Below are 24,199 nucleotides of genomic sequence, written 5' to 3'. Positions count from 1 at the left end.
ATCTAAAGCTAATTAGCTTTTTGTTTTCCAAGCCCGTATTAGAAAGGCATGGTACAGGACTTACAAGCGGATTGCAGGTTATTTTGCTAAGATAGACATACCAACTAATAGGAAAAGAAAAGGCTAAAAACTGAGACCAGAGCTTAAAGTGTCTAGTACATGGGAACCACATGGTACGGAATCCAACTATATGAAGCACTGTCTGTTATGGAAAACTGTGCAACTGTTTTACTTTGAACTTTCAGACCTTAGCTACTCCATGCTGCCTGGCAGTCTTTGTCTGCTCCACTTCTCAGGCAGCTTTCAGCCCAAATCCTTTCTTCTCAAATACTATGCATGCCTCCCTCAGCTTCAGCCTCAGGCTAAGCTCTTGAAACCAGAGCCCCGCAATCGCAATCACAATCGTTTTCTGACCCAAACCCAGAACCCTAGTTACGTGTGCAACCCGTCTATATTTTTTTTAAAATGTTTATAAATTTTAATTTTGGCCTGAGGAGGAGGTGTCCTGTCTGTCAGGGCCCACTTCCTGCATTTGTGCTCTATACCTCTTTCCCTCTAACTTTCTCCTAGTTCTTCCTTCTTCCTTGTTATTAATTGCTTCACTTCCTTTGGATTGATTATTCCTGTGAGCACGCACACACATACACATACTTTTTTTTTTTTTAAGATCTCTTGCTAAAAGTAACAGCAACAATAAACAAAGAAAAGTCACAGCCCTGACTCCTTTCTGCCTTAAAAAGCAAAGCCCCTCCCATGTCCATTTCTTAGTTTTGGCCTATTTCCCTGTTTTCTGTTACAGCAACATTTGTCACGTGAGTTGTCTTCATAAACTCTAGTTTTCACTTCCTTTTTTGTTTTTCTTCTAACTATTTATTTATTTATTTGAGACAGAGCACAAGTGGGGGAGAGGGAGAGGGAGAAGTAGGGTCTCCACTGAGCAGGGAACCCGACATGGGGCTCAATTCCAGGACCCTGGGATTGTGACCTGAGCTGAAAGTAGACACTTAACCGACTGAGCCACCGAGGTGCTCCTACATTTCACTTCCTTATTAACTATTTAGCCTTCTACCATGCTTTGTTTTCCCCTTAAGTGATCTTATTGATTCCATAAATACCACAGTTACGTAATGACCCCAGGTTATCTGAGCTCTAGATTCTAATATACAGTTGTCCTCTTGATGTTTTCACTTGATGTCTCATAGGTACTTAAAAACTCAGCATGTTTAAATTCTTGATTTTTTCTGTTCTACTCCAACTCAGAAAATGTACTACCATCTTCCTCAAATCAGAAGGGTAGATACCCTTCATTCTTTTTTTTTCCACCTCCTACGTTTAGTCCATCAGCAAGACCTGTTGAATCAGTGTCCAAAATATATCTCCTTTTCTTTCCTGCTTCTAATTCACAGAGCAGAAAAAGGTAAATCAAGTTATTTCTCTCTCCTGTTTTGAGACCGTTATTTTAGCATAACATCTAAACTCCATACTGTGACCCAGGAGGCTTTGCATCATCTTTTCCGTTTTATCTCTTCAGCCTCCCTTATACGTTTCTCTTTGCATATGATGCAACTGCCTCTTTGGCCTTTTGGTTACTGCAGTGTACTGTGTTCTTTCGTGCCTTTGTGCTTTTGGACATGCTCTTCTCTGCCTGGAATGCTGTTCCCCTCCATTCTTCTCATCCTTTAGGTTGCTGGGTAAATGTCATCTCAGAGGGGTTTTCCTAACCTACCACCTAAGGCTTATCTCTCTCATTTTCACCATTTGTTTGGTTCTTTTGTGTAGTATCTAATTTGTGATTTTTTTTTTTGGTCCTTTTTTAATTGGCGAAATTCTGCCCCAAATAGAATATAAGCATCAAGAAAGCAGGGACTTTGACTTATAGTGATTATATCTCCATTGCCCAGCAGAGTACTTGGCCCGAGGGAACTCCGTAAGTGTCTGATGAATGGATGGATGGATGGATGGTATATGAGTAACAGACTAGAAGTGGTCCCAAGAGCACCCAGCATCCTTAGGTTCCAGCTTTGAACAATAATTATTACTGATATAGATGACCTGAGTTGCCCAATAAAAAGTATAATAAGTGCAATCCATTTTAGAAAAATGGGTTCGCAAAAATGAGATTAAGCAAGTTCGAGTGTATTTAAAAAAAAGTCCTAGAAAATGTAAGAATCTTAAAATATTTCATTATTATAGTGTTCTAAAAGTAACTTAAGTTTTCCTATACTAAGAGTTCTTTCACTGATTAGTAATTAGTAATTTCTCAGAGCTAAATGATTAATTTTAGACTTTATAAGTGAGTTATTGCTTCAGTGTTCTCCTAAATGTTATGCAGTCAATCCTCCTCATTCGTGGATTCTGTATTTGTGATTTGCTTACTTGATGAAGTTCATTTGTAACCCCCAAATTCATACTTGTGGTGCTTTCAAGGTCATTAAAGGCAAATCCAGAGTGGCAAAAAGTTGTAGTGGTTCAATGCCCACATTCCCAGCTGAGGCCTTGTTTCACCTTTCATATTGTAAACGAGTGTGCTTTTCATGGTCTATTTAGTATCATGTTCACATTTTAGCTTTTTTTGATTTCACTATTTAAAATGGCCTCCAAGCATGGTGCTGAAGGGCTGTCTAGTGTTCCTAAGCACAAGAAGGCTATGATGTGCCTTACGGAGAAAATTTGCTAGAAATATTCACAGAACTCAGGAAAATACTTAAGATTACAGTTATTAAGCTTTGTTCAGGCATAAGTTATAGCGCTGTTGGCTGTGAATTAAATGTTTAATGAATCAACAATATATATTAAATAAGGTGTCTTTAAACATAAACACACATAAAACAAGGTTTTGTATTGATTGGTTGATGAAAATGTTGTGACCAGAGGCTCGCAGGAACCTAACCCTGTATTTCCCCTAGGAGCAATGTTCAGTGTTCGCGGCGACTTTATAGAACATAACTACCGCGAATAACAAGAATCGACTGTAAGTTAAAATTCTGGACTTAAATCGAAATTTCAGGAAGTGCCTCCTCACCCATGTTAATTATAGTTTAGAGACTTTTTGGTTGGGATATATATTTTATTTTAAAACCTTTCAACTAGGAGGAGAACTGAATTCATTTTGGTTCAGTGATCCTTTTTGAGCACTTACTATATGCCAGTAACTGTACTAGTTTTGAAGTATACAAAAACAAGTCATAAAATCTTCACTCCAAGAATCTTTCAGTTAGGGGAGTATTTCATTCTAATCCAACTGGTCTGATACCAGCTCTGATTTAATTTTGACACTACCTGGAGTTAACATAGACTCCATGGGTTAAAGCCAAAATTTTCTGTAAGAATGCCTAGGCTTCCTGATGCCAGCTGCAAGTTCTTGGAATCCCCAGGCCACCCATACTTCTGAAAACTAGCTACTGGCTACAAATTGGGGCATTTCTATGACACCCCTCATGTTCAGTAATTTGCTAGAAGAACTAGAACTCAGGAAAGTGCTATACTTATGATTACAGTTTTATTATAAAGATGATAAAGGAATAGGTTTGGAAAGAAGTGTAGTTCCCATGGTCTCTCAGTGGAGTCAGGGCATGTCACCCTCTAAGCACATTAGTGTTTTGGCCATCCAGGATGCTCCTCTGAGCTTCATTGTTGGAGAGATTTTATGGAGTTTCATTACATAGGTATGATTTTAGATAATTGGACACGTGATTGAACTTAATCTCCAGTCCCCATCTCCTTCCTGCAGATCAGGTGGCTAAAAATTCCAACTCTAATCACATGGTTGATATATCTGGTGACCAGCCACCATTCTGAAACTATCTGGAGGTCCACCAGGAATCCCCTTGTTAACAAAGACATCCCCTATCACTCAGGAAATTCCAAAAGCTTTTAAAGCTCTTTGCCAAGAATTGGGGACAATGACCAGATACATTTCTTTTTTTACCCCACAGAGCAACTTGCCTTATGAATAGTAAAAGGTAAATTAGATATTTGACATATGGGGCATAGATATTTATAAGCAGATAGGAGAATATATGTAGAAACATCAAGGGATGAATGAATTTGTGGAATAAAATGCCATTTAGTTAGCTAGAATGTCATGTTCAAAAAGGTGGTTGTTGAAGGTGAGTGGTAAAGTAGATGGTAGGTAGTCAGATCATGAAAGTTCGTCGAAACAGGTACAAATCCTATCCTATCCTTCTGGTGTGTGTTCTCACTTTAATGGAAAATTTCAAACATACACAAGGAGTAGACCGAATAATACAGTGACTATATAATGAATATAATGATCTCCTATGTATGTATCACAGTTAGCACCTGGTGGTCAATTGTTTCATCTGTGTTCTCTTTCATCTCCCCTCCCCCCAACATATTATTTTGTAGCAAATATTATTTCATTCATAGATATTTCTGTGTATATCTTCAAAGTATGTGAGCTTTTAAAAATAACTAATCCTATTTTTACAGCTAAAAGTTTTTAACAGTAACTTCCTAACATCATCAGATATCCAGTCATTATGCAAATTGCCAATTCTTCAGTGTTTTTAAAAACAGCAAATCATTTTCTAACTTTTTAAATTGAAATATTTTGCTTTAAAAATTTAGATTTTTGTATTTGAAAAATTGGAAGGTTTAGCAATACTAGGTGTATGTTTCTCCTTTTTTTTTTTTTTTTTTTTTTTTTTTAAAGATTTTATTTATTTATTTGACAGAGATAGAGACAGCCAGTGAGAGAGGGAACACAAGCAGCGGGAATGGGAGAGGAAGAAGCAGGCTCACAGCAGAGGAGCCTGATGTGGGGCCTCGATCCCATAACGCCAGGATCACGCCCTGAGCCGAAGGCAGACGCTTAACCGCTGTGCCACCCAGGCGCCCCTATGTTTCTCCTTTATAAAAACAGGGCCTTGATGAAAGTCTTTGCCTAGCTGCCTCCTCACTGCTTTACCTTGTGAAGACTCTTGGAAAGGATTTAAACAGGCATTCACCTTGATAAGATTTGCATTATGGAAAGATAACTAAAGTTGGGATCAGAATACATTTAGGATAGTGTCCAGGGAAGACAAGGACTCCAGTTAAAGAACAAAATTAATGATAATATGTGGAGAGGGAGCATTGAAGATAAAACTTCAATATCAAATTTAGGCAGTTGGTAGATAGGAAATTCAGGTGAGACAGGAAATTGAGAATGAGCAGGTGGGTGCTTGGGAGGGAATAAGTGGTTTGTTTGGGTGTTTGACGTTGTGGTGGAGGTGAATACACCCAGTTCTTGGAGCCCTAACTTAAAGGGTTTTGTGAATACAATTTCCTCTTATTTTTATATACATAAAGTTTGAGAATTCTCCAATTAAATTAAAGGAGGGGAGGATAGGAAGGGAAAGCAAAGACTACTTGTAGTTTTGAAAATATTCAAAGGACTCTTTTTAAGACAGCTATCAGTTCCTTCTGTGTAAATGAAGGATGGGTGGAGAATTCTAATGTGTTGCCAGCTTACCTGCAGAGTTCAGTCCATTTACTTTTAATAGTAGGCCTGTATAGCTTTAATATATGTTAACAGTTGTCAGTTATAAGAAATATACCTATAAACAGCATTGCAGGGTCTGGCATCTAGTAAGTGCTTGGTAAGTGCTGAATTTGATTCGAAACCCTTTTAAGGCGTAAGCAGTAGTATCTTAATTCAGATTAAGAGTTTTTCACCTGATAATTCCCCTTCAGTGTCTTCACAAATAGGAAACTCAGTATATATTTGCACAATAAGTGAATAATTCTGGCGATTTTAATTCCTTTATTTAAAAGGATTCTTTTTTTCTTAGTTTGAGGTGGTATCAGCATCCTACAGAAGAAGAATTAAGAATTCTTGCAGGGAAACAGCAAAAAGGGAGAAGCAGAAAAGATAGGTAAGTTATGTTTTTGAGCTTATAAAGTGTTAAATATTTGACACAATTTATGTAGATATATTTTGTACGCTGGTTAAAGGAACATTTGCTCATTATGCTATGAGTGTTTGATAAATTTGAGATGAAAACCCATGATCTAAAATAATTTTGAATTGCCCTTTAAGAAAACCCAGTATTTAGTAATTTAATTTATGAGCACAGAAGTGATTATTTTACTTAAGAATGGTTAATTTTATTCTTTGTATTTAAATTATGAAAACAGTATAGCCATCATATTAAAACTTGGTGGAGGTTGACTGGGGAGAAAACGAGAGCTCATCTTTTTACCCTATAACTCATTTACCTGTTGATTTGGGTTCTTTTCCAGGTTTTGCTGTTATTCAGTATTATGAAATTGGGCAAATTTGCCTGCTTTTGACCTCTTTTCTTCATTTTTCAAATAAAAAGCATAGACAGTATAACTTCGTAGGTCCCATTTAGTTGCCGCGTATTATATTGGCATTTAAAGTTTATGAAGAAAACTGCCTGCTAATAATAAACCCACTGAGTGGACCGTAGCAGCCTTATCTATGAAATGGAAGGACCAAACATAGTAATTTTGAAGGATCTTTCCAGCTTTAAAATTTTATATCTCTGTTTAAGTTGAATTCTCAAGGAAGTACATGATAATTAGCCTCTGTACATGGGCCTTAGTGTCCTCAGCTGGGGAGGACTTCTTAGGACCTGAAAATGATTCTGATACATTACAAAATGTCATTGACAACAAATTGTCATCAAATTTCTCATGTGTATCAGAAAAATGATATTAACTGGGCTAATGCATTTGTAGGTGCTAAATTTTTTTAAACTTGATTATTTGGCATGAAATTGGAAATTTTAAAAAGATTTTTCTGATCTTGCTACCATTCTCTTTTACACTTAACATTGCAAATACACCTTGAAAAATCATTGGAATATTAAGTGTAAGCCCTCCTTCTCTGTTTTATTTTGAAAAGGCCAAAATGGCACTGTATTATTCCAGGTAACAATAATTATTATTTGATTTATTGACATGAATTGATAATTTTTACCAACGTTTTTCCAGAATAAATGGAAATTGTTTCTTGGTATTGTAATTAATGCTGTTGAAACTTAATTTATTACTTTCTAGATATGTGTGATTGTCTTTAAAAATTAAATTTAGGAATGATACACGTGCACCTAAAGAATTCTTTAATTTCCTGCATTTGTGATTCAGTAAAAGCAACTCCAAATTAGCCTTTCACATTACTGAATTTCTTATGCGCATAAATCTTAATATATTTCTTCAACTCTGACTTGTTTGTAGTTACAGGTCTCTCTGTACGTATGTGTGGACATGTATGATTTCAAAGAGAAATGCATTTTGGTTTCATTTGCTTTTATTCTTGTACCTAAAGAAATAGTTAAATTGTTTGAAAGTGAAGTACAAGAAAAGATTCCAGTTCCTTGCCTTTCCTTTCTTAGGTGAATTTCATGTCACTGAGGAGCCACTTTATCCTTTTTTAGGTATTCTGAGATTTTCTTCCAAATGTTTAAATATCACGTGAAAGTGGTGCTTCTTTAATTTTTTATTTGCTTTTACTCTTGTACGTAAAGGAAAAGATGTTAGTTGTCTTTAAGTAAACAGAAGAGAGAGGAGGAGAAATAGGGTGAAATGCTAAGCTAGTGATCAAGACTTTGTCACTAATTTAGGTAAATCTTTCCCTGGCAATCTGCATATTTACATAATAATTTACATCCACATCTTGTAGTCTCCCTTTAAAAACTACTTTTGACTAGTTTACCTCCTTTTTGATGAAATATCAGAAATTCTGCTGCTTTTGTACTGTGTACTGTGAAATTTAAAACTCCATTTGTGATTAGTTGATACAAGCACTTGGATAACAGTATAGGTAACTTGCTTTTTGTATCACTTTTCTGATTTTTATAGGAAATACAATGGTCATATTGAAAGTAAGCCACTGACCATTCCAAAGGATATTGACCTCCATCTAGAAACAAAGTCAGTTACAGAAGTGGATACTTTAGGTAAGGGAAATCTTGGTAAAGTGTTCTGTAAATCTCAGTTTTATGCTATGCTAGTGCAAATACTTTCATTTTATCTATTGTGGCTAAATTTTTTGTTTAGTTTTTAATCATTAAGTTCATCTTAAAGAATATGAAATCTTTTTCAGAACTTAGAAGCTCAGAATGACTTCATTTGAATTTAATTTCTTTTCCTATTCACCTAACCTGTACTAAGAATTCTTTTTCCCACTTTTCAGAAAGGCTGACTTACATGTTTGTTACGCACTTTCTGTTTTATGTTGAGATCACAGTCACTTTTCATTATTTCGAATTCTAGACTTCTTGCCTTAAGTGCCATTCTGCTCCTTTTATGATGTGGCTTGCAGAAATGATTTTGTGTGTTTTTAATTACCTGTACTTAACAGCGATTGAACTTTTATGCTCATGCTTAGTAGACAGGAAAGTGGCCTTAGAGCAATGAACTGGATTAGGAATCAGAAAACTTATTCAAGATTTACTTTTTACCCATGGGATATTTGTGATAAGTTACGTGGGTTTTTCCCCCCCTGTGTATCAATGTTTATAATTGTATAATAACTAAATGATTTTATATTTAAAGTAAAATTTATGTGAAATTATTTGAATCCTATAAGAGAATGACATCTAAGGTGATACTATATTAAATACTGGTTTTCAAACCTGACTGTCCATCAGCATCTCTTGAGCAGCTCTTTAAAAGAAAGATTCTTCATATCTACCCCTGGAGATCCGGTAAATGTAGAGTGGGTTCTGGGAATTTGTATTTTTTAAAATGCTCTTAGTGGTTCTGACTTTGGACCAGGTTTGAGAACTAATGGTTTACGTGGTAAGTGAGAAATAAAAATAACATACTGAAAAAATAATTTTGGTAATGTATAAATATCATGTAATTTGGCCCTTCCTGGGTTAAGTCATAACCACTCCTGAAAACCTTAGTAGATTTCATGTAGGATCTCATATAGAATTATTTAGTGATATAAAATGGCTTCAAGGTATTTGGAAGTTGATTCTATACTTACAAAGATTTTTACTTGTGTGTGTGTGTGTGTCTCTATGTATCTATCTGTCTATCTATTTCTCTATCTATATATATAGAAGGGGTGTCCTAGAACCCAAAAATGTCAATGAGGAACACTATAAATTGGTATCATTAAGACTGTTGTGACTGGTTATGTCATCCTCCTTTTTACCTTTTAACTGTCTTTAATGCAAAATCTAAAACATTTAAAAGCACTTGGTCTTTTGACTGGTTGTCACGTTGGTCTTACTAATCTTTTATGTGTGCTTACTTGTATAAAATGTTCACAGACATATAAATACAAAAGTATATACACATTCTCCCTGATTTCTAGTACAGATTTTTGTCATTTTTACTAGTAACTAATGTTAAATGAATAATCAGCTTATTAGCCTTAATAATAGCTTAAATTTGAGTATATGTCAGGTGGTGTTAAGTGCTTTACTTTTATTAACCTTCCAGTTCTGTGAGATTTGTAACTGTTATTGACCCGCCCCCCTCCCCAAATTCATTGAACTCATATAGTTAAATAACTTGGTGTGGGTTATACACCAAATGTGGTAGAGCCTGTTATTGAGAACTAGGCTATTTTAATGAACTTAAAAAAGATTAAAATTAAGGTCTTATCACATAGCTTATTCAATATTTTGTTTCGTTAGTGCAGTTTTGAAACTAACTGCAAATGGTACTAGTTTAACAACTGGCCACATAATTTCAAGAGCAGAATAATGGGGAGATGTTTTATTTATGTTTATGTTTATGTAATCATTTGTGAATGCATGCTGTGTATGTGTGTTTAGGTAAAAGTAGAGGGTTTTTCTCCCTGAATTTAATTACACTCATGAGCTTAAGGCAAACCAGTAGGCTTGATGAGCTGTTAAGTTTTCTTTCGTTTCCAGTAGCCTAATCAAAGACACATAGGTAATTATATTATTGAATACGAAAAGAATATAATACTGGGGTTAAATATATAGCCAAGATTATTTATAATTTGTACTTCTGTTGAATGTATATATATTATTGGTATCCCAGTAAGTATCTTGAAAGTCTATCTTAATTTCTATTAGCTATCTATTTATAAGAACCTCTTAAAGAACATAAAAATATTTGAAATGTCACTTGGCTGTTTGCTGTTTGTGAATTCCCTGGAGGAAGCTTCTGAATGTGTGGGCAGCATGAAGAATTAGAACGCTTACTTCAGTTATTAATAAAAATTGACAGCCTTCAGATAAATGGATTTTTGTTTACCCGAATGGATATTTGTCTGTCTGTTCTACCCATTTCCCTGTGTTCCTTCTGGAAAGTCATTGAAAAGGGTGATTTTAGAGGAGAAGTGATGTGGCTAGAATCCTTCAACTACTGAGGGTAAATCTTTCCGACTGATATTCATAAGCTATTATATTTATCAGGAAAAAAAACCTAACAAAATTAAAATAACTTGAAGCAAATTAAAAATTTATCCAGTCATGAAAGGATTTGGAATTTTTGCTGTCTTACAGAGATGTAAGTTTAGTTGGTTCGTTTTGATATTTTAAATAAGTCTTTCTTTTAGTGGTATTTTATTTTCAAAATAAAATGCATGATTTTAAAATATCCTCAGATATTACATTTTACAACTAAAATTTTTCCATAGCAATGTAGGTCATTTTATTATGTACCAGTGGGAACATAGGAATTGATGTTTATGTATGTGACTTATGCCCACATTTTCAGGAGGTCTTCCACAAAATGATGCTGATACTTTGGACTGTACCCACGCAGAAGTAAACCAGAATATCTGAGATGAAAAGGGAGATGGAATCCTATTTACTATCAGGGAATACTAATTTTAATGTAAACACTTTTTGGAAGGGATATGGTTTTATGGAAAATTGACAGGCATTTCATCAGCTTTTCTTGCAGGAACACGAGAATAAAAAGTATATTGTTATTTCAATCTGCATTAACTCACAAAATTATTAATCTTCCTTTAATGCATGCAGTTAATAACTGTAGCAAAGCTTAACTCTCTTACTTCACAGAAATGAAAAATATAAGTAAACTTCTCTTTGTACACCAAGTTATATCCTCAAGTTAAAGTATCATACTTTAGATTCTTAAAAAAAGTCTTGAGGGGCGCCTGGGTGGATTAGTCAGTTAAGTGTCTGACTTTGGCTTAGGTCAGGATCCCAGCATCCTAGGATTAAGCCCCTATCTGCTCCCTGCTCAGTGGTGAATCTGCTTCTCCCCCCCCACCCCCCCATTCTCTCTCACTGTCTCTGTCTCTCAAATAAATAAATAAAATCTTTTTAAAATTTTTAAAAATATATTTAAAAAATCTTGAGGGGTGCCTGGGTGGCTCAGTTGGTTAAGCATCCAACTCTTGGTTTCAGCTCAGGTCATGATCTCAGGGTCTTAAGATTGAGCCCCACGTCAGGCTCTGTGTTCAGGGCAGAATCTACTGGAGATTATCTCCCTCTCCCTCTGTTCCTGCCCCTGCTTTCTCTCTCTAAAATACGTAAATGAAATCGTGAAAAAAAATTTTTTTTAAAACCTTGATTTTTAATTTCTGTAAACAGCTAATCAGCTGAGAAAATACCAACTCATTTTGCAGTCTTTTTAACAACAATTTAAATAATTTTTGGTAATCATTCCAAGTTTTAAAGAATTATTTAATTTATGAAGTATTAAAATTTAATTTTGAGTGTCAACATTCTTGATCTGTTTCCTGCGTTTTTAGATCCTTATATTTGCAAACCTTACATTGCATATCAACAAATGAATGAAGTTTGGCATGGTTAAAGTTAATTATAGATAAATCCTCCTGAGCTGTTTATTTATAGAAGTTTAAGTTAACTTTTTTTTTTTTTTTGACCTTTATTTTTCAGCATTGCATTATTTTCCAGAATACCAGTGGCTGGTGGATTTCACAGTGGCTGCTACAATTGTGTATCTAGTAACTGAAGTCTACTACAATTTTATGAAGCCCACACAGGAAATGAATATCAGCTTAGTCTGGTGCCTGCTTGTTTTATCTTTTGCAATGTATCCTTCAAAACATCACTAATATTAATAAGTTTGTGCTTCTTTTGTAGCTACTACAATTAGATCTCATCTCTGATTTAAAAAAATTTTAGATAGAGAATTTTTCTTTTTTGAAATCCTCTTTATTTAATAGAAACAACTTTCCAAGTAGAGGTAAATAGTTTAAAAAGTGAAATACAAGAAAAGATGCCAGTTCTTTGCCTTTGCTTTCTTAAGTGAATTTCATGTCACAGGAAGCCACTTTACCCTGTTTTAGGTATCCTGAGATTTTCTTCCATATATTTAAATATTATGTGATAATAGTGTTTAACTTTAGATTGTTGCACCCCTCTCCTCCTTCCTTTTTCTTCCTTTCAATTCTCCCAAAATAATAGTAAGGAAACAACTGTTTTACCAAATCAGTAGTCAGTTTTAGTGATACCTATGAAAATACTATTTATAGCTAAGCAATATAGTGTTTAACCACCTTCCTTTAACTATTTTTTATTCTCGTATATAGAGGCTAAACTTTTTTACAGAATTCGAAACCTCAGTAGTTCAAATAGATCATTTCTATTTTGTTTTCCCGTGGAAATACCCTCCTGCTGCTCTCAGCTCTGTAAACTTACTGCATAGCTGTTAACCTTCAGTGTCTTTCTAAGAATTCCCTGTGCCTCTTTCTGGATCACATCATCTGCTCTTCCTTGGTTTACTGTCCTTTGGCAGAGTGCATACGCTTACAGTGTCCTGGAAAGGGGTGCTGCAGTTTTTATTTTTGAAATCTTGCGTGCCTAAACTTTTTCCCCCTTAGACTCAATTGATAGTTTGGCTCAGTACAAATTCTAAGAAAGAAATAATTTTTACTGGGTGTTTTGAAGGCTCTTGAGAAACTAGATGCCTTCTTGCTCTGGCATATGCCTCGCTTTCCCCTCACATACACCCTTTAGATGCTTTTTCTCCTTTGGTATTCTGAAGTTTCATCATCAATTTGGTTAAATTCTAGGTTTAACTTTTAAATCTGGGGACTCATCCTTTATTACCAGGCACCTTTTCCCCTTACTTTTATTAAAATGAAACATTTCCTCCTCCATTTCTGCCTGTCCAGAGATGGCTCCTTTTTGTTTGATGTTTATATCCATATTTCCATGTGGGTACAAAGCTCCTGCTTGATTTTAGTTTTAGGATTTAACTGTTGCTGTTGCTGTTTTCACTCGATAAATGAGGGCTCTGCACATCTGCCTGGCTTGTCATCTATCACTAATCATTTCCCATTCACCATGTCTTCTAAATATAGTAATGTCATTTTTTAGAGGAATTTTACTGCTTTTTTTTTCTTCTCCTTCATTGTATTTATGTACTTAAAAACAAATTCCTTTGTACAGTCATTTTGGTGCGGATTAGGGAGAGACCAGAAGTTAGTGGATATATATGCTCAATCTGCTGTTTTTATCCAAAAGTTTTATATTGACTGTGATAAAATTCTGTTTTCTGTCGTCTTTTTCAGGGACTCTTAGTAATGACTTGTTCTTCCTTTGAGTGGTTCTTTAATATTATCTACCTTGTTTTTTCTTCTCTTCTCTTCTTTTCTCTTCTCTTTTCTTGCTTTTCCTCTTAATTTTCTCTTAACCCTGTTGTTGAATTTTTTAATATCAGCTTTCTAAAAAATTTTTTAAGACTTTGGATGTTCTATTTTCATAGCATTCTTGTGTCATGGATGTGTAATTATCTTTTTAGTTATAAGGATATTAGTATCTTTTAAGTTCTGATTTATGCCTTGCATTATTTTCTGAGTATTCCCCTCACCTTTTTAATTGTTGTCATGTTAGAGATTGTTCTTAAATGTCACATGACTTTTGATTATCTTTTATATTCAAGAAGGAGGCATTTAAAAATTAGAAGTTTTGTACAAGTGGCTGGAACTTGTTGATAGGTGGCCTTTTTTGCAGATGACTGAGTGGGGACCTTCCATTATCTTGAGGGGACCTCTTGATATCAGTGTCTGCAGGTTGTTGGATCTGTCATTTTCTCCAATAAGAATTGTCCATTCTCTCATCTTTGGGGTATAAGTCTGATAACCAGTGTTATGGGTACTGATTGGGGAAGAAGGCTCAGATATTCAGCATTTAATGTATAGGCATTAATGTATTCAGCATTTAATGTATAGGCATGTCTGTGGCCCCTTTGTGCCTGTTGTTTTCAGGTCTTCATTGTCACCCTAAGTTTTACATGGTATGCCCAAGCCCAATCTTTGCTGATTTAATACCTTCAGATAGTATTTCTTCTGGGTTTTGCCAGAGTTGGGGAAGGGCCATCACCTAATCTGTTTGAGTAGGCAAGACAATCTGGCAAGTCTGATTACTGCTAATATAGTCATTCAACCTATCATCCTGTTTTCATTAATCCTGCAACCCTTCCTTCAGAGATCCCCGCTATCTCCATTTCTTGACTTTTCCAGAGTTTATGAATGAGTTGGCTTTCTTTATACTGGGTTTCTCCCTTTGTTGACCCAGCATAACAGAGGAGGCAGAAGCCTAAATCAGTTCTTGCTTGTCTATCTGTTTAGACTGTCTTCCAAATTTCTACAAACTGTCGTCTCTTCCTCTTCTTTGTTTTTGATGGCTTTTAGTTTCTTTGCTATATGGTTTATTTAGTCAGATTTTGGGAGTAAGCAGAATAAATGCATATCTTACATCTTTTATATTCAACTAGAGACTGCTGAACTGTCTTTTAAAACTATAAATGGATACTATTTTAAATATATGATATGATTTGACATTCAACATCACTATGCTCCTTGTTGACTCTTTTGGATGGATTTAGGTATAATGTAGATGAGAAGAGCCAGAACAAAGTCTTTAAGAGTTGACATCTTCACCAGGTAGATAATTCCGCTGGATAGAAATACTGATCATATGTGTCAGTTGAGAACATCCCCAGATATCTTGTGCTATACTAATTTCAAGAGGAGATTAAGTTGATAAGCAATTAGAATATTACTTTTTAATTCTGTAGTAGTAAGTATGTAAAAATACTATGCAGTCAGAGTAAAGACCCAGCCGTAGACGTCGAGTTATATAAACACACTAAAAATATCTGAACTTGATAATTAGCACTAGCTGACTACATGCCGTGTTTTTTTTGTTGTTGTTGTTTTTTTTTATAACTTTGAGTTCTCATGTTCTCTGAAATGCTGCTTATTTTGGAATATTCTTCATTTTCATCATGGTAGATGGTAGGATATTAAAATGGTATTTATGTAGAAATGCATTTTGGATATCCACTCTTATTTAATGTTCTACAACCCTTAATACTGATTTACCAGAGAAATTAGAAAAATGTACCTCTTGAGAGCTACTCAGATTATTGTTTATGTAAATAAATTTCATCTTTCATTTCATTCAGTAATGCCTAATAATGCGAGAGCAAAGGTCCCACACAGTCTTCGGCACTGAACTGGCTCTGCTTAGTTTTAAGTAGTGCACTCGTGAAATGCTCTAGACAATAGCATCTCTGCGGGAATCTGGTAGCTGGCTGTCTCGCCATCCTAGAGAAGACAGAAAGTACTGAAGGGCTTTAGAATCCAATCTATTTTCTGCCAACTTTAACCCTCCACAAAGAGGATAGGGAAGAAGAAGGAAAGGAAAATTGTGTGTATGTTTAGGTATGTGATTTTCCTTCAAACTTGTAGCATGTGAGAAAATGACCTACTGCCTTCATTGGTATGCAGGAAACCAGAATTCAGTGCCATCTATCCAGATTTAACATCAGGGAGGAGTCTGTGTATAGCCTATCTTTTATGTTAGTTATATCTAGTTTGCTTTCACACCATATGAACAGTGTATAACTGCAGTGACCTCTGTCTGGCTTCTCTTTATTTTCTTATTGTATGTGTCTACTAATTAGTCAAACACATGTCTCCATTGATTACATAGGACAATAGGTCCACTTAATTCCAGAGTCACACATACGTCAGTTGATTCAGAAATTCTCTGCAGTTGTTACTTTGTTAAAGTGGTCCAAACTTTAGACATGTATAACTTAAACAATTAGCTAACTTAAAAGTGAGGAAGAAAACTGTTTCATTACATGGACACTGAAATCTTAAACTGAACTGGACTAAACTGGACTGTCTCTTGTCATCAGCTCTGTTTTCTGTTGCAACAGAGTTGTGCATGCGTCTCACCTATCACACCTTCTGGCCTTACTCCTGAACCCAAACACATTCTCAGCTTTACTCCCTTGCCTGTTTGTAATTCTGACCACCTCATTTGATCTAGTGTGTGTGTTCCATGTCCATTTATGCTGAGTTACATGGTATGGGGAAGATAAAAAGTAAAGAAAGCCTTAGAGTGAGGATGGAACAGTTGTATTAATAGTCTTTCCTGCATGATGGCCCATGTAGCCTTAGAGTCACTGGAGAGATGTCTACTGACTCTATAATATGAAGTATATCATTTTCATTTATGAATAAAGGAAAAGCAAAAGGTAAAAATGATGCTTACAAAAAAATTCAGTAATCTTTCGGTGAAAGTAAAACTTAAAAATTAAAATACTCTACAATCTATGGATTTTTTTTTCAAAGAACCTTTTCTTATGAATAAGCTGTATCACAGAGTAATATTGAGTCAATTACGTGAATTTGAGTGAGAAGAAAGCTATTCTACAAAGAATGATAAAGCTTCTCAGTAGTCCTATTATATTTGGTTAAAGGACTGGATCATTAGTCACATTTCCACACTGCTTGTATTTTACAATGTGGATGGTTTAAGGTACAAAACCCTATTATGTATGTTTTTTAAGGCTATGTTTTAAATTTTTAATTTGCCTTGGTTGCCAGACTTGCAAATTTCATACAATGCCAAAAGTTGGGAATGGCCCTAAATGGAAATAAATTCTAAGGTTTTCTGTGTTAATCTGTTCTATATGTAGATTTGTAAACTAAGGTGTGCAGATTAAATGCTGCATTTGTTTGCTGTAGGAAATAGACAACTATAGCAAACCAGCACAACTTGGTCACCTTTTCTAAATTCCTTAAAGGATTCTAAATTACTGTATTCGTATTTTATAAAATGTTCTGCTTTATATCAATAAGAAAAATGAAACACTAAACCCTGAAGTGAACTGTATAAGCTATCAAATCTCCTGGTGAGAAAGGAACAGAGTAAAAGCTATTGAATCTAAGCCAAAGGACTTGGTTAAAAATTTGTACATAGCATGGTGTGTCAAAGATTGTTTCTTTTAGAAACTTTTGGAGATCTTCTGTGATACCAGTGTTGCCAATTTATTTGCCTTTCAGGTCAGAAACCTGGAGTTATAAAGAGAACTTACTTGGGGAGATAAAACCAGTATTTCTGGTCTATTAATTTATAATTAAGACTTTTGTCCCCCTTTTAGCTAGGAAGTGATAATGTTGCTCCTACACCTAAAAATTTAAGGATAATTTTCATTGTTTTGCTTTATTTTAATCCAGATGGTTAGTTAATAGTTTTAGGTTGGCTTGCTCTTATTTTTAAATAAAACCTATGTTTTATGCTCTCAGAAATCGATGACTACTATTTCCTTCCACAATCTGGCTAGGTTGAGGCTGGCTATAAGCTCTTGGGGGACAAATCTTAAACATGCATAATAGGTTTTTTGCTTAATTCTTAGAGAAATTTAGGTTCTGTTTCTTTTCTCTTTAAAGTAATTGAACCTTCTTCTCTAAGAAAATTTGGAAAAAATATTTTAGTTTAAATTATCCAAGTTGGTCGTTTTATTTTATAAGTTGGAAGACAGGATCAATTCTTTTTAAAAGGTTTTACTTGGTAGGTCATAAGGGTTAATGTACTTGTTAGTTTTCAGTGTACTACTGTAGCAGATTCTTGGTATGGTTTTTAGGCTTCTTTGCAGTGACAATGCAAAGTACAATGTGTTTTCAGTATTTTGGTTGCTTTAATATAAAAATAGATGTAGGAGGGTTAGCCGTTTGAATAGAAAAAAACTTTATTGTTAGTGGTCACAAAAAAAAGAATACAATCTTTAATGGCGTAGAAAACTTTCACTTTACATGAAAATGACTTATTTCAGTGGAAACATGATATATTTTTAAAAGATAATACAAATTTTTTGAAAAAATTTTGAGAAACTTTTGTGAAAACCTCTGTTTATTCTTAGGGTGGTATCCATTAGATTTGTGTATTGGCAACAAAATACTTATTCTCGTAATGTGATTTCTTTCTATTTCTTTCCTTCTCAAAAGAAGCATTGATGAATATCTTTGAATAATTTCAAAATGTTAGGGTATAGAAGACATTTTCTTAATATGAGAATTGGGTCTTTAAAACAAAGTAAGTACAAACTAAATTGAAATAGTGTCTTGGTAAGTAGATGTTCTTTAAGTTGTTATCCTAGATCTGAGAGAAGTTTGCCATTTTAGATCTAAAAAGTAAGCATATTCATCATTTAAAAGCTCTTTCTCCAGCTTGAAGATAAATTTATTTAAAATATTTCCTAGTGATTAAATCTTTCCACTTATCCTTGATTTTTCTTGCCTATTGAAATTTTGGTATTTGCATGTATAGTTGCTTAATTCCAGTTGCAAAAAAGGTTGATATTAAATTAGAACTTTAAAAATGTCAGCCATGTGGCAGAAAAAAATTTATCCCATCCCTAACATTCTTTTTATTTCAAGGGTTGAGATTTTGTAATCTAAAGTGAATTAAGTTATCCCTTAAAGGATGTGGTCCGTTCAGCTGGGACTGAGGGGTTAAAAAGGAAGAAAAAATTATTAAAAGAAAATGACTATTTGCATCAGTAGTTTACATATGCAGTTTTGAATATTTACTAATATATTCTTTATAAAAGTCTGATTTACAGAATGATCTATGAAAATAATAGCGAGATAAAGGTAGCGGAAGAGTTTACTCATAAAGTACTTGACCATTATTTTCATTAAATTATAAATCAGGAAGTGCTGTGTCTTTACCTGGTGTTTTTTTGCTGTACATGTCTGTAAATATAGAAGCCTAATTTTCTTGGCATAAGAAATATTACATTATTTACATTATCAGGTTGTATTCATGTATGAAAGGATAAAAGTAAGTATATCTTACTTGGAAATTGTGGACAATTTATGAAGAAAGAGCAGATTTAAAGGAACTAAGAAATTCATTTTGAAAGCCATTCCTATAGTATTTCAGGTATAGTCTATTGTTTATTTTTCTATATGAATAACTTACGGTTAATAAGCATATTTTCATGGGATTAGAGCATAAAAGAATTTGTTATGTATAGGTATTAGAAAATTTGGTAAGTAGCTCAACAAAATCTCTGTTACTATCTTAGCTAGTATAGACAGTCCCTGTAAGTGATCTCAAAATAAAGTTAGTCAGGAACTCTAAATGGGGTACCACCGTGTAGTTATTTCTCCTGTGTCTTAAAAAATAAGCCAGTTTTGGGGCACCTGGGTGGCACAGTGGTTAAGCATCTGCCTTCAGCTCAGGGCGTGATCCCAGCGTTATGGGATCGAGCACATCAGGCTCCTCTGCTATGAGCCTGCTTCTTCCTCTCCTACCCCCCCCCCCCGCTTGTGTTCCCTCTCTCGCTGGCTGTCTCTCTGTCAAATAAATAAATAAAATCTTTAAAAAAAAATCCAGTTTTATATTCTGATATATCAAAAGCTGACAAAAGTCTGTCTTCATAGGAATTTTTTCTTTAGTCTGCTACTATATACTCTTTAATAAGTTTGGACTTATTATATATTAATTGAATAAAATATACATGCTCAGAAAGGTTGGTAAAACAAGCAGTTGAGCTTTGAGTTGAAAGATGATGAAGATTCTACAAAATAAAATCCCACAGTAGACTTCAGTTGATTCAGCAAATCTTTGCTTAATTCTTTCAGCCAGGAATAAACTTTTAGGCACTGGGGTTAATGCTGGAAAATACTTAGATATTTTTCTTTTGGAGGGAGAATAGAACTCTTGGAAAAGTCTGTTTACTTCGTTATAAAATAAAATATTTGTTCTGTTCTCTTCTGGGTTGTGTATACATCAGGTTTTTGCCAGTGGATGATTAAATTGGATTGAAATCATAGTTTCATGATGATAGTGTTTCATAGCATTCTAACAGTTGGTTAATGTTCCCATTAACATTTCACTATATTTTAATAGGATGTGGAAATAATTTCAGTGCATGAGATTGAAAAGGTAGCAAAACGTACATATGTACTTTATGCTGTGAATTCATGGTTAAACTGTTTAGGTTCTGTTAAACTCCAGGACATAGTGTACCTTTTTTCTAGAGTTGGAGGTATGTTGTAGATCAAGACTTTATTAAAACCTAGATTGAAATTCTTAAAATGTTAACTTTCGTCAAACAATATAGACAGATAGGTTATATAGACAAAAATACTTAACATGTTGTCTTGAAAACTAAGTTCGGTTCCAGGTCCCCCTTATCACTTCTGTTCGTGTTTTAGCTGGTTATTTTGGCTTTTAAAAATCTTTGTGTTTCTAAATATAATGTTTATACTTCTTTTAATTCAACGTTTCTGATAGGTGAGGATTTTCCTTTCTTAAAATACACCATCCTGTCTGCTTCCTGTCCTTTATGTTCTTAATTACTTCACGATTTTACTGAAAAGTGTCAATATTCAGTGATTATTACAGCTATGTAAATATTATATGTGAGCATTATAAGGTATTACCGGTTCTTCTGTAATTTTTTTTGTTACTTTTTAAAATTTATTTTTTCTTTGTATTTATTAATTCCACTAGCTTCTCTGTATTGTTTTCCACAAGGTCGTTTATAACTTGTATTAGTTCCCCTACCTCTCTCCTTCGGTGTGGAGATACCTTTCTGGAGACTTCCATTCTTTAGCTTTTATCTGGAGGGATTTCCCTCAGGCCTGCTAGACAGCCATCATTCTGGGACTTATTTTTGTTGTCATCCTGGAATTCTCTCTGCCTTTCTCCCAAGTTCAATTTCCCATTTCCAGAATTCAGTGTTTTTGTCTTTCTTGATTTGTTCAAATGTTTTGGTGGAGCTTTCTGCTGAAGTGTGCATTCGTGGGCACTAGTTTTAGACTGCAGTCTGGAAAGCCTCAATTCTGTACTCGCATTAACTTGGATGTAGAATTCCAGGTCGTCAGTATTTTTCTTCATAATTCTGAAGACGTTGCTTCATTGTTCTCAACCTCAGACTTTACTCATAAGAAGTACAGCGTCATGTTATGTAATCTTTTGCATATGATTTGTTTTATTTTTCTTCTCAGGAAGTTTTTCTTCGCAGGAATATTCTCTTTGGTTTCTGAAGATTCATGATCACGTATCCTGTTGGAAATCTTTTTTTCATTCTTTGTGCTGGGCTTCTGGTAGGCTATTTTAATTTGGAAACTTTGAGTTTGGAGCTATCTTTTATGTTGTCTTTGATAAGTTCTTCCCTTTTGTAATCTCCCCACCCCGTTGTCTTTCTGTCTCCTACTTCTGTTAGTCAGATATTGTACCTCCTAGATTGATCCTCTCGTTTTGTCACCCTTATACTTGATGGAACTTTACCTCAACTTTATCTTTCAAACCTGTTTTTAAACATTTATTTTGCCTGGGGCGCCTCAGTGGCTCATGAGCGTCTGCCTTCGGCTCAGGTCATGATTCCAGGGTTCTGGGATCAAGTCCTCCGTCCAGCTCCTTGCTCAGCGGAGAGTTTGCTTCTCTGCCCCTCCCCTGGCTCGTGCTCGCTTGCTCTCTTGCTCACTCCCTTACTCCCTCACTCTCTCAAATAAATAAAATCTTAAAAAAAATTATTTTCCTGTTCTATTGATTTTTGTTTAGCCTAATGTAATAGCCTTACAAAATATAGATACATCTCATATGTAGATAATCTGTGTGTAAAAACATATATGTAAAAAATTTTTATTCTCCTGCCTGGATCATCTTTCTTTTCTCCAAGTTACTTTTTCCCCAGTGCTGTTTTTTTTACTTTTACATAAGCTGCCATGCTCTAATACAGAGATTGATAAACTGGCCTGCGGCGTCTGCGTTGCATCCTGTCTTTGGATAGCTCTTGAACTGAGAATGGTTTTTTAACATTTTTAAAGGGTTGTTTAATAAAGATTAAAAAGCCACAGAAGAGTATGCTACAGAGACTGTTGATGGTCTACAGAGCCTAAAATGTTTACTATCTGTTCTTTAACAGAAAGTTTTCTGATCTCTGCTTTAATGTGTGTAGATTCCTGGCTTTTCTTTCATGTTTAAGAGTCAGACACTATAAGTGAATTGGAAACCGTATGTAAGTAGGGCTTGGTTAGCTTTCCTGGAGTTTAAAACTTGGTAATGCTGAAGCTAGTTTTGTTCTGGATAGACCTTGTAATGTCATTATCTAATGGTCTTTTCTTTGGGGCCTTTTGGTTTCTCTAGAACAGAGTCTAATCTTGCCTGAGGGTGTGAGCCTGCTGCACCTGTTTTGAAAGTGAGGACACCTTTGAGTATGTAGGCTTTCATTTGTTCTGATTTCAATACAGTTGCCTTAACCTAAATTCTGTACTTCAGAATCAGTTTCTTCAGAGGCTAAATCTTCATCTTCTGCTGGAGTCACAGTGAACTTTGTTGCCTGGCTGCACAGGGAGTGGAGAGTTGGGCGTCCAGTTTCTTTCTTTCTTTTTTTTTTTTTTAAAGATTTTATTTATTTATGAGAGAGAGAGACAGCCAGCGAGAGAGGGAACACAAGCAGGGGGAGAGGGAGAGGAAGAAGCAGGCTCATAGCAGAGGAGCCTGATGTGGGGCTCGATCCCAGATCGCCGGGATCACGCCCTGAGCCGAAGGCAGATGCTTAAAGACTGAGCCACCCAGGCACCCCGGGCATCCAGTTTCTACTTACGCTTATACCTCTGTTTTCACCCTGAAATGACACTGCTGTGTTTTGTAGAATATTGTACCTCCTAGATTAAATTTTCATGGGAAAGGTTAAAAGATTTAAACATAACTGGGAATTATTTATGACGTAAAATTAACTTTTTTTTTTTTAATCATTGTATAATCTGTTTGTGCTTGTATACATTCCCATACTACTTTTTGGTATTGGAAGTTCATTATTTTATTCCGTTATATAGAAAACATCGTTATTGCTAAGAACTATGAAGAAATCTTTAGTATTCACAGCAGTCCTCTGAGGTGGTAGATGTATGAGTCACATTTTACAAATGAAGAAATTGGAGACACAGAGAAGTTAATTAACTTTTATGTGGAGGATCACATAGTAAGAGTAGAACCAAGATTCAGGCAGGCAGCCTAGATCTAGAGAATGCTTTCTTTCCATCTATGTTACACTGTAGTTCAAGATAGCATATGATAGGGGCGCCGTGGCTGGCTCAGTCACTTAAGCATCCAACTTCTAGCTCAGCTCAGGTCTTGATCTCAGGGTCATGAGTTCAAGCCCTGATTTGGTCTCCACACTGGGTGTGGAGCCTACTTTAAAAAAATTAAAAAGATAGCATATGATATACATAGCAGGTGAATTAGAGTAGTCATTGCTGTGAGTTCAGAAGAGGGAGAGAATGTCTGGACTGGAGAGTTAATAGTAAGCTTTAGAGAGGATGTGGAGCTTATGTCTGAGTAGGTAGGGGAATAAGGTAGTTCAGATAATAGGTTGTAATCTAAGTATAGCTGTTACCTTTAGGGAATGTTAATACCATTCTGATTTAAGTAGAGGCTTGGGGACAGTTGAATAAAAGCTTGAACACACGGATGTAGCCAGATCATAATATTACATTTCAGAATATTGCATGCGTATTTTACACTATGGGTTATGGGAAGGTTTTGTTCTACCTGGTTTTAAGATTCACCCAGTATTCAGTATGATTCGAGGATGCATTTTAGGTGTTTGTGGTTAATGTATTAAGGTAGTAGTGATATAAGGAAGATTATGCTTCCTGCCTGGATTAGATTGCATTTAATTTTGTTATTTTCTTTCCTTTAATGTTGACATATTTTGTAATTTAATTATTCTGTGGTAGCAAAGTATTGCGGTAGGTGTAATATTTGAGAAATTTCATTTTGATCATTTGATACCTTTTTTGGCTAAGATGTTTTGCTTTTCACTGTAAGTGAAGGAGTTGGAAATTGTCTCTAGATTATTGTATCATTTTCAGTAAAAATGAAGCAGTGTTTTTTCCAGCCTGGGCTTAGGGTCCTTGGGCAATGAGAGAGATCATAGCTAGATCTGAGAATCGGTTCAGTGTGATTTGGGTGGGTGGGTG

The 24,199-nt window shown here is 35.0% G+C and overlaps 1 protein-coding gene across 4 annotated transcripts in view; it reads left to right on the top strand.

Moving 5' to 3' along the window:
- Positions 1–24,199, top strand: part of TMEM161B (transmembrane protein 161B) — a 70,183-nt gene that overhangs the window by 26,227 nt on the left and 19,757 nt on the right. For 2 of the 4 annotated variants that reach the window (XM_034656470.1, XM_011232792.3), the window contains 3 exons: positions 5,796–5,879; positions 7,831–7,928; positions 11,832–11,988. In XM_034656470.1, the coding sequence (XP_034512361.1) occupies positions 11,924–11,988 (65 nt within the window). In that variant the 5' untranslated portion in view covers positions 5,796–5,879; positions 7,831–7,928; positions 11,832–11,923. Of the gene's footprint in view, positions 1–2,906; positions 2,972–5,795; positions 5,880–7,830; positions 7,929–11,831; positions 11,989–24,199 lie in introns of those variants that run through there. The other 2 variants (XM_034656469.1, XM_034656471.1) reach the window with 2 other exon arrangements.

This window comes from Ailuropoda melanoleuca, chromosome 3, assembly GCF_002007445.2.
Source record: "Ailuropoda melanoleuca isolate Jingjing chromosome 3, ASM200744v2, whole genome shotgun sequence".
NCBI lineage: Eukaryota > Metazoa > Chordata > Mammalia > Carnivora > Ursidae > Ailuropoda > Ailuropoda melanoleuca.
This window is presented reverse-complemented; position numbering and strand designations above follow the sequence as displayed.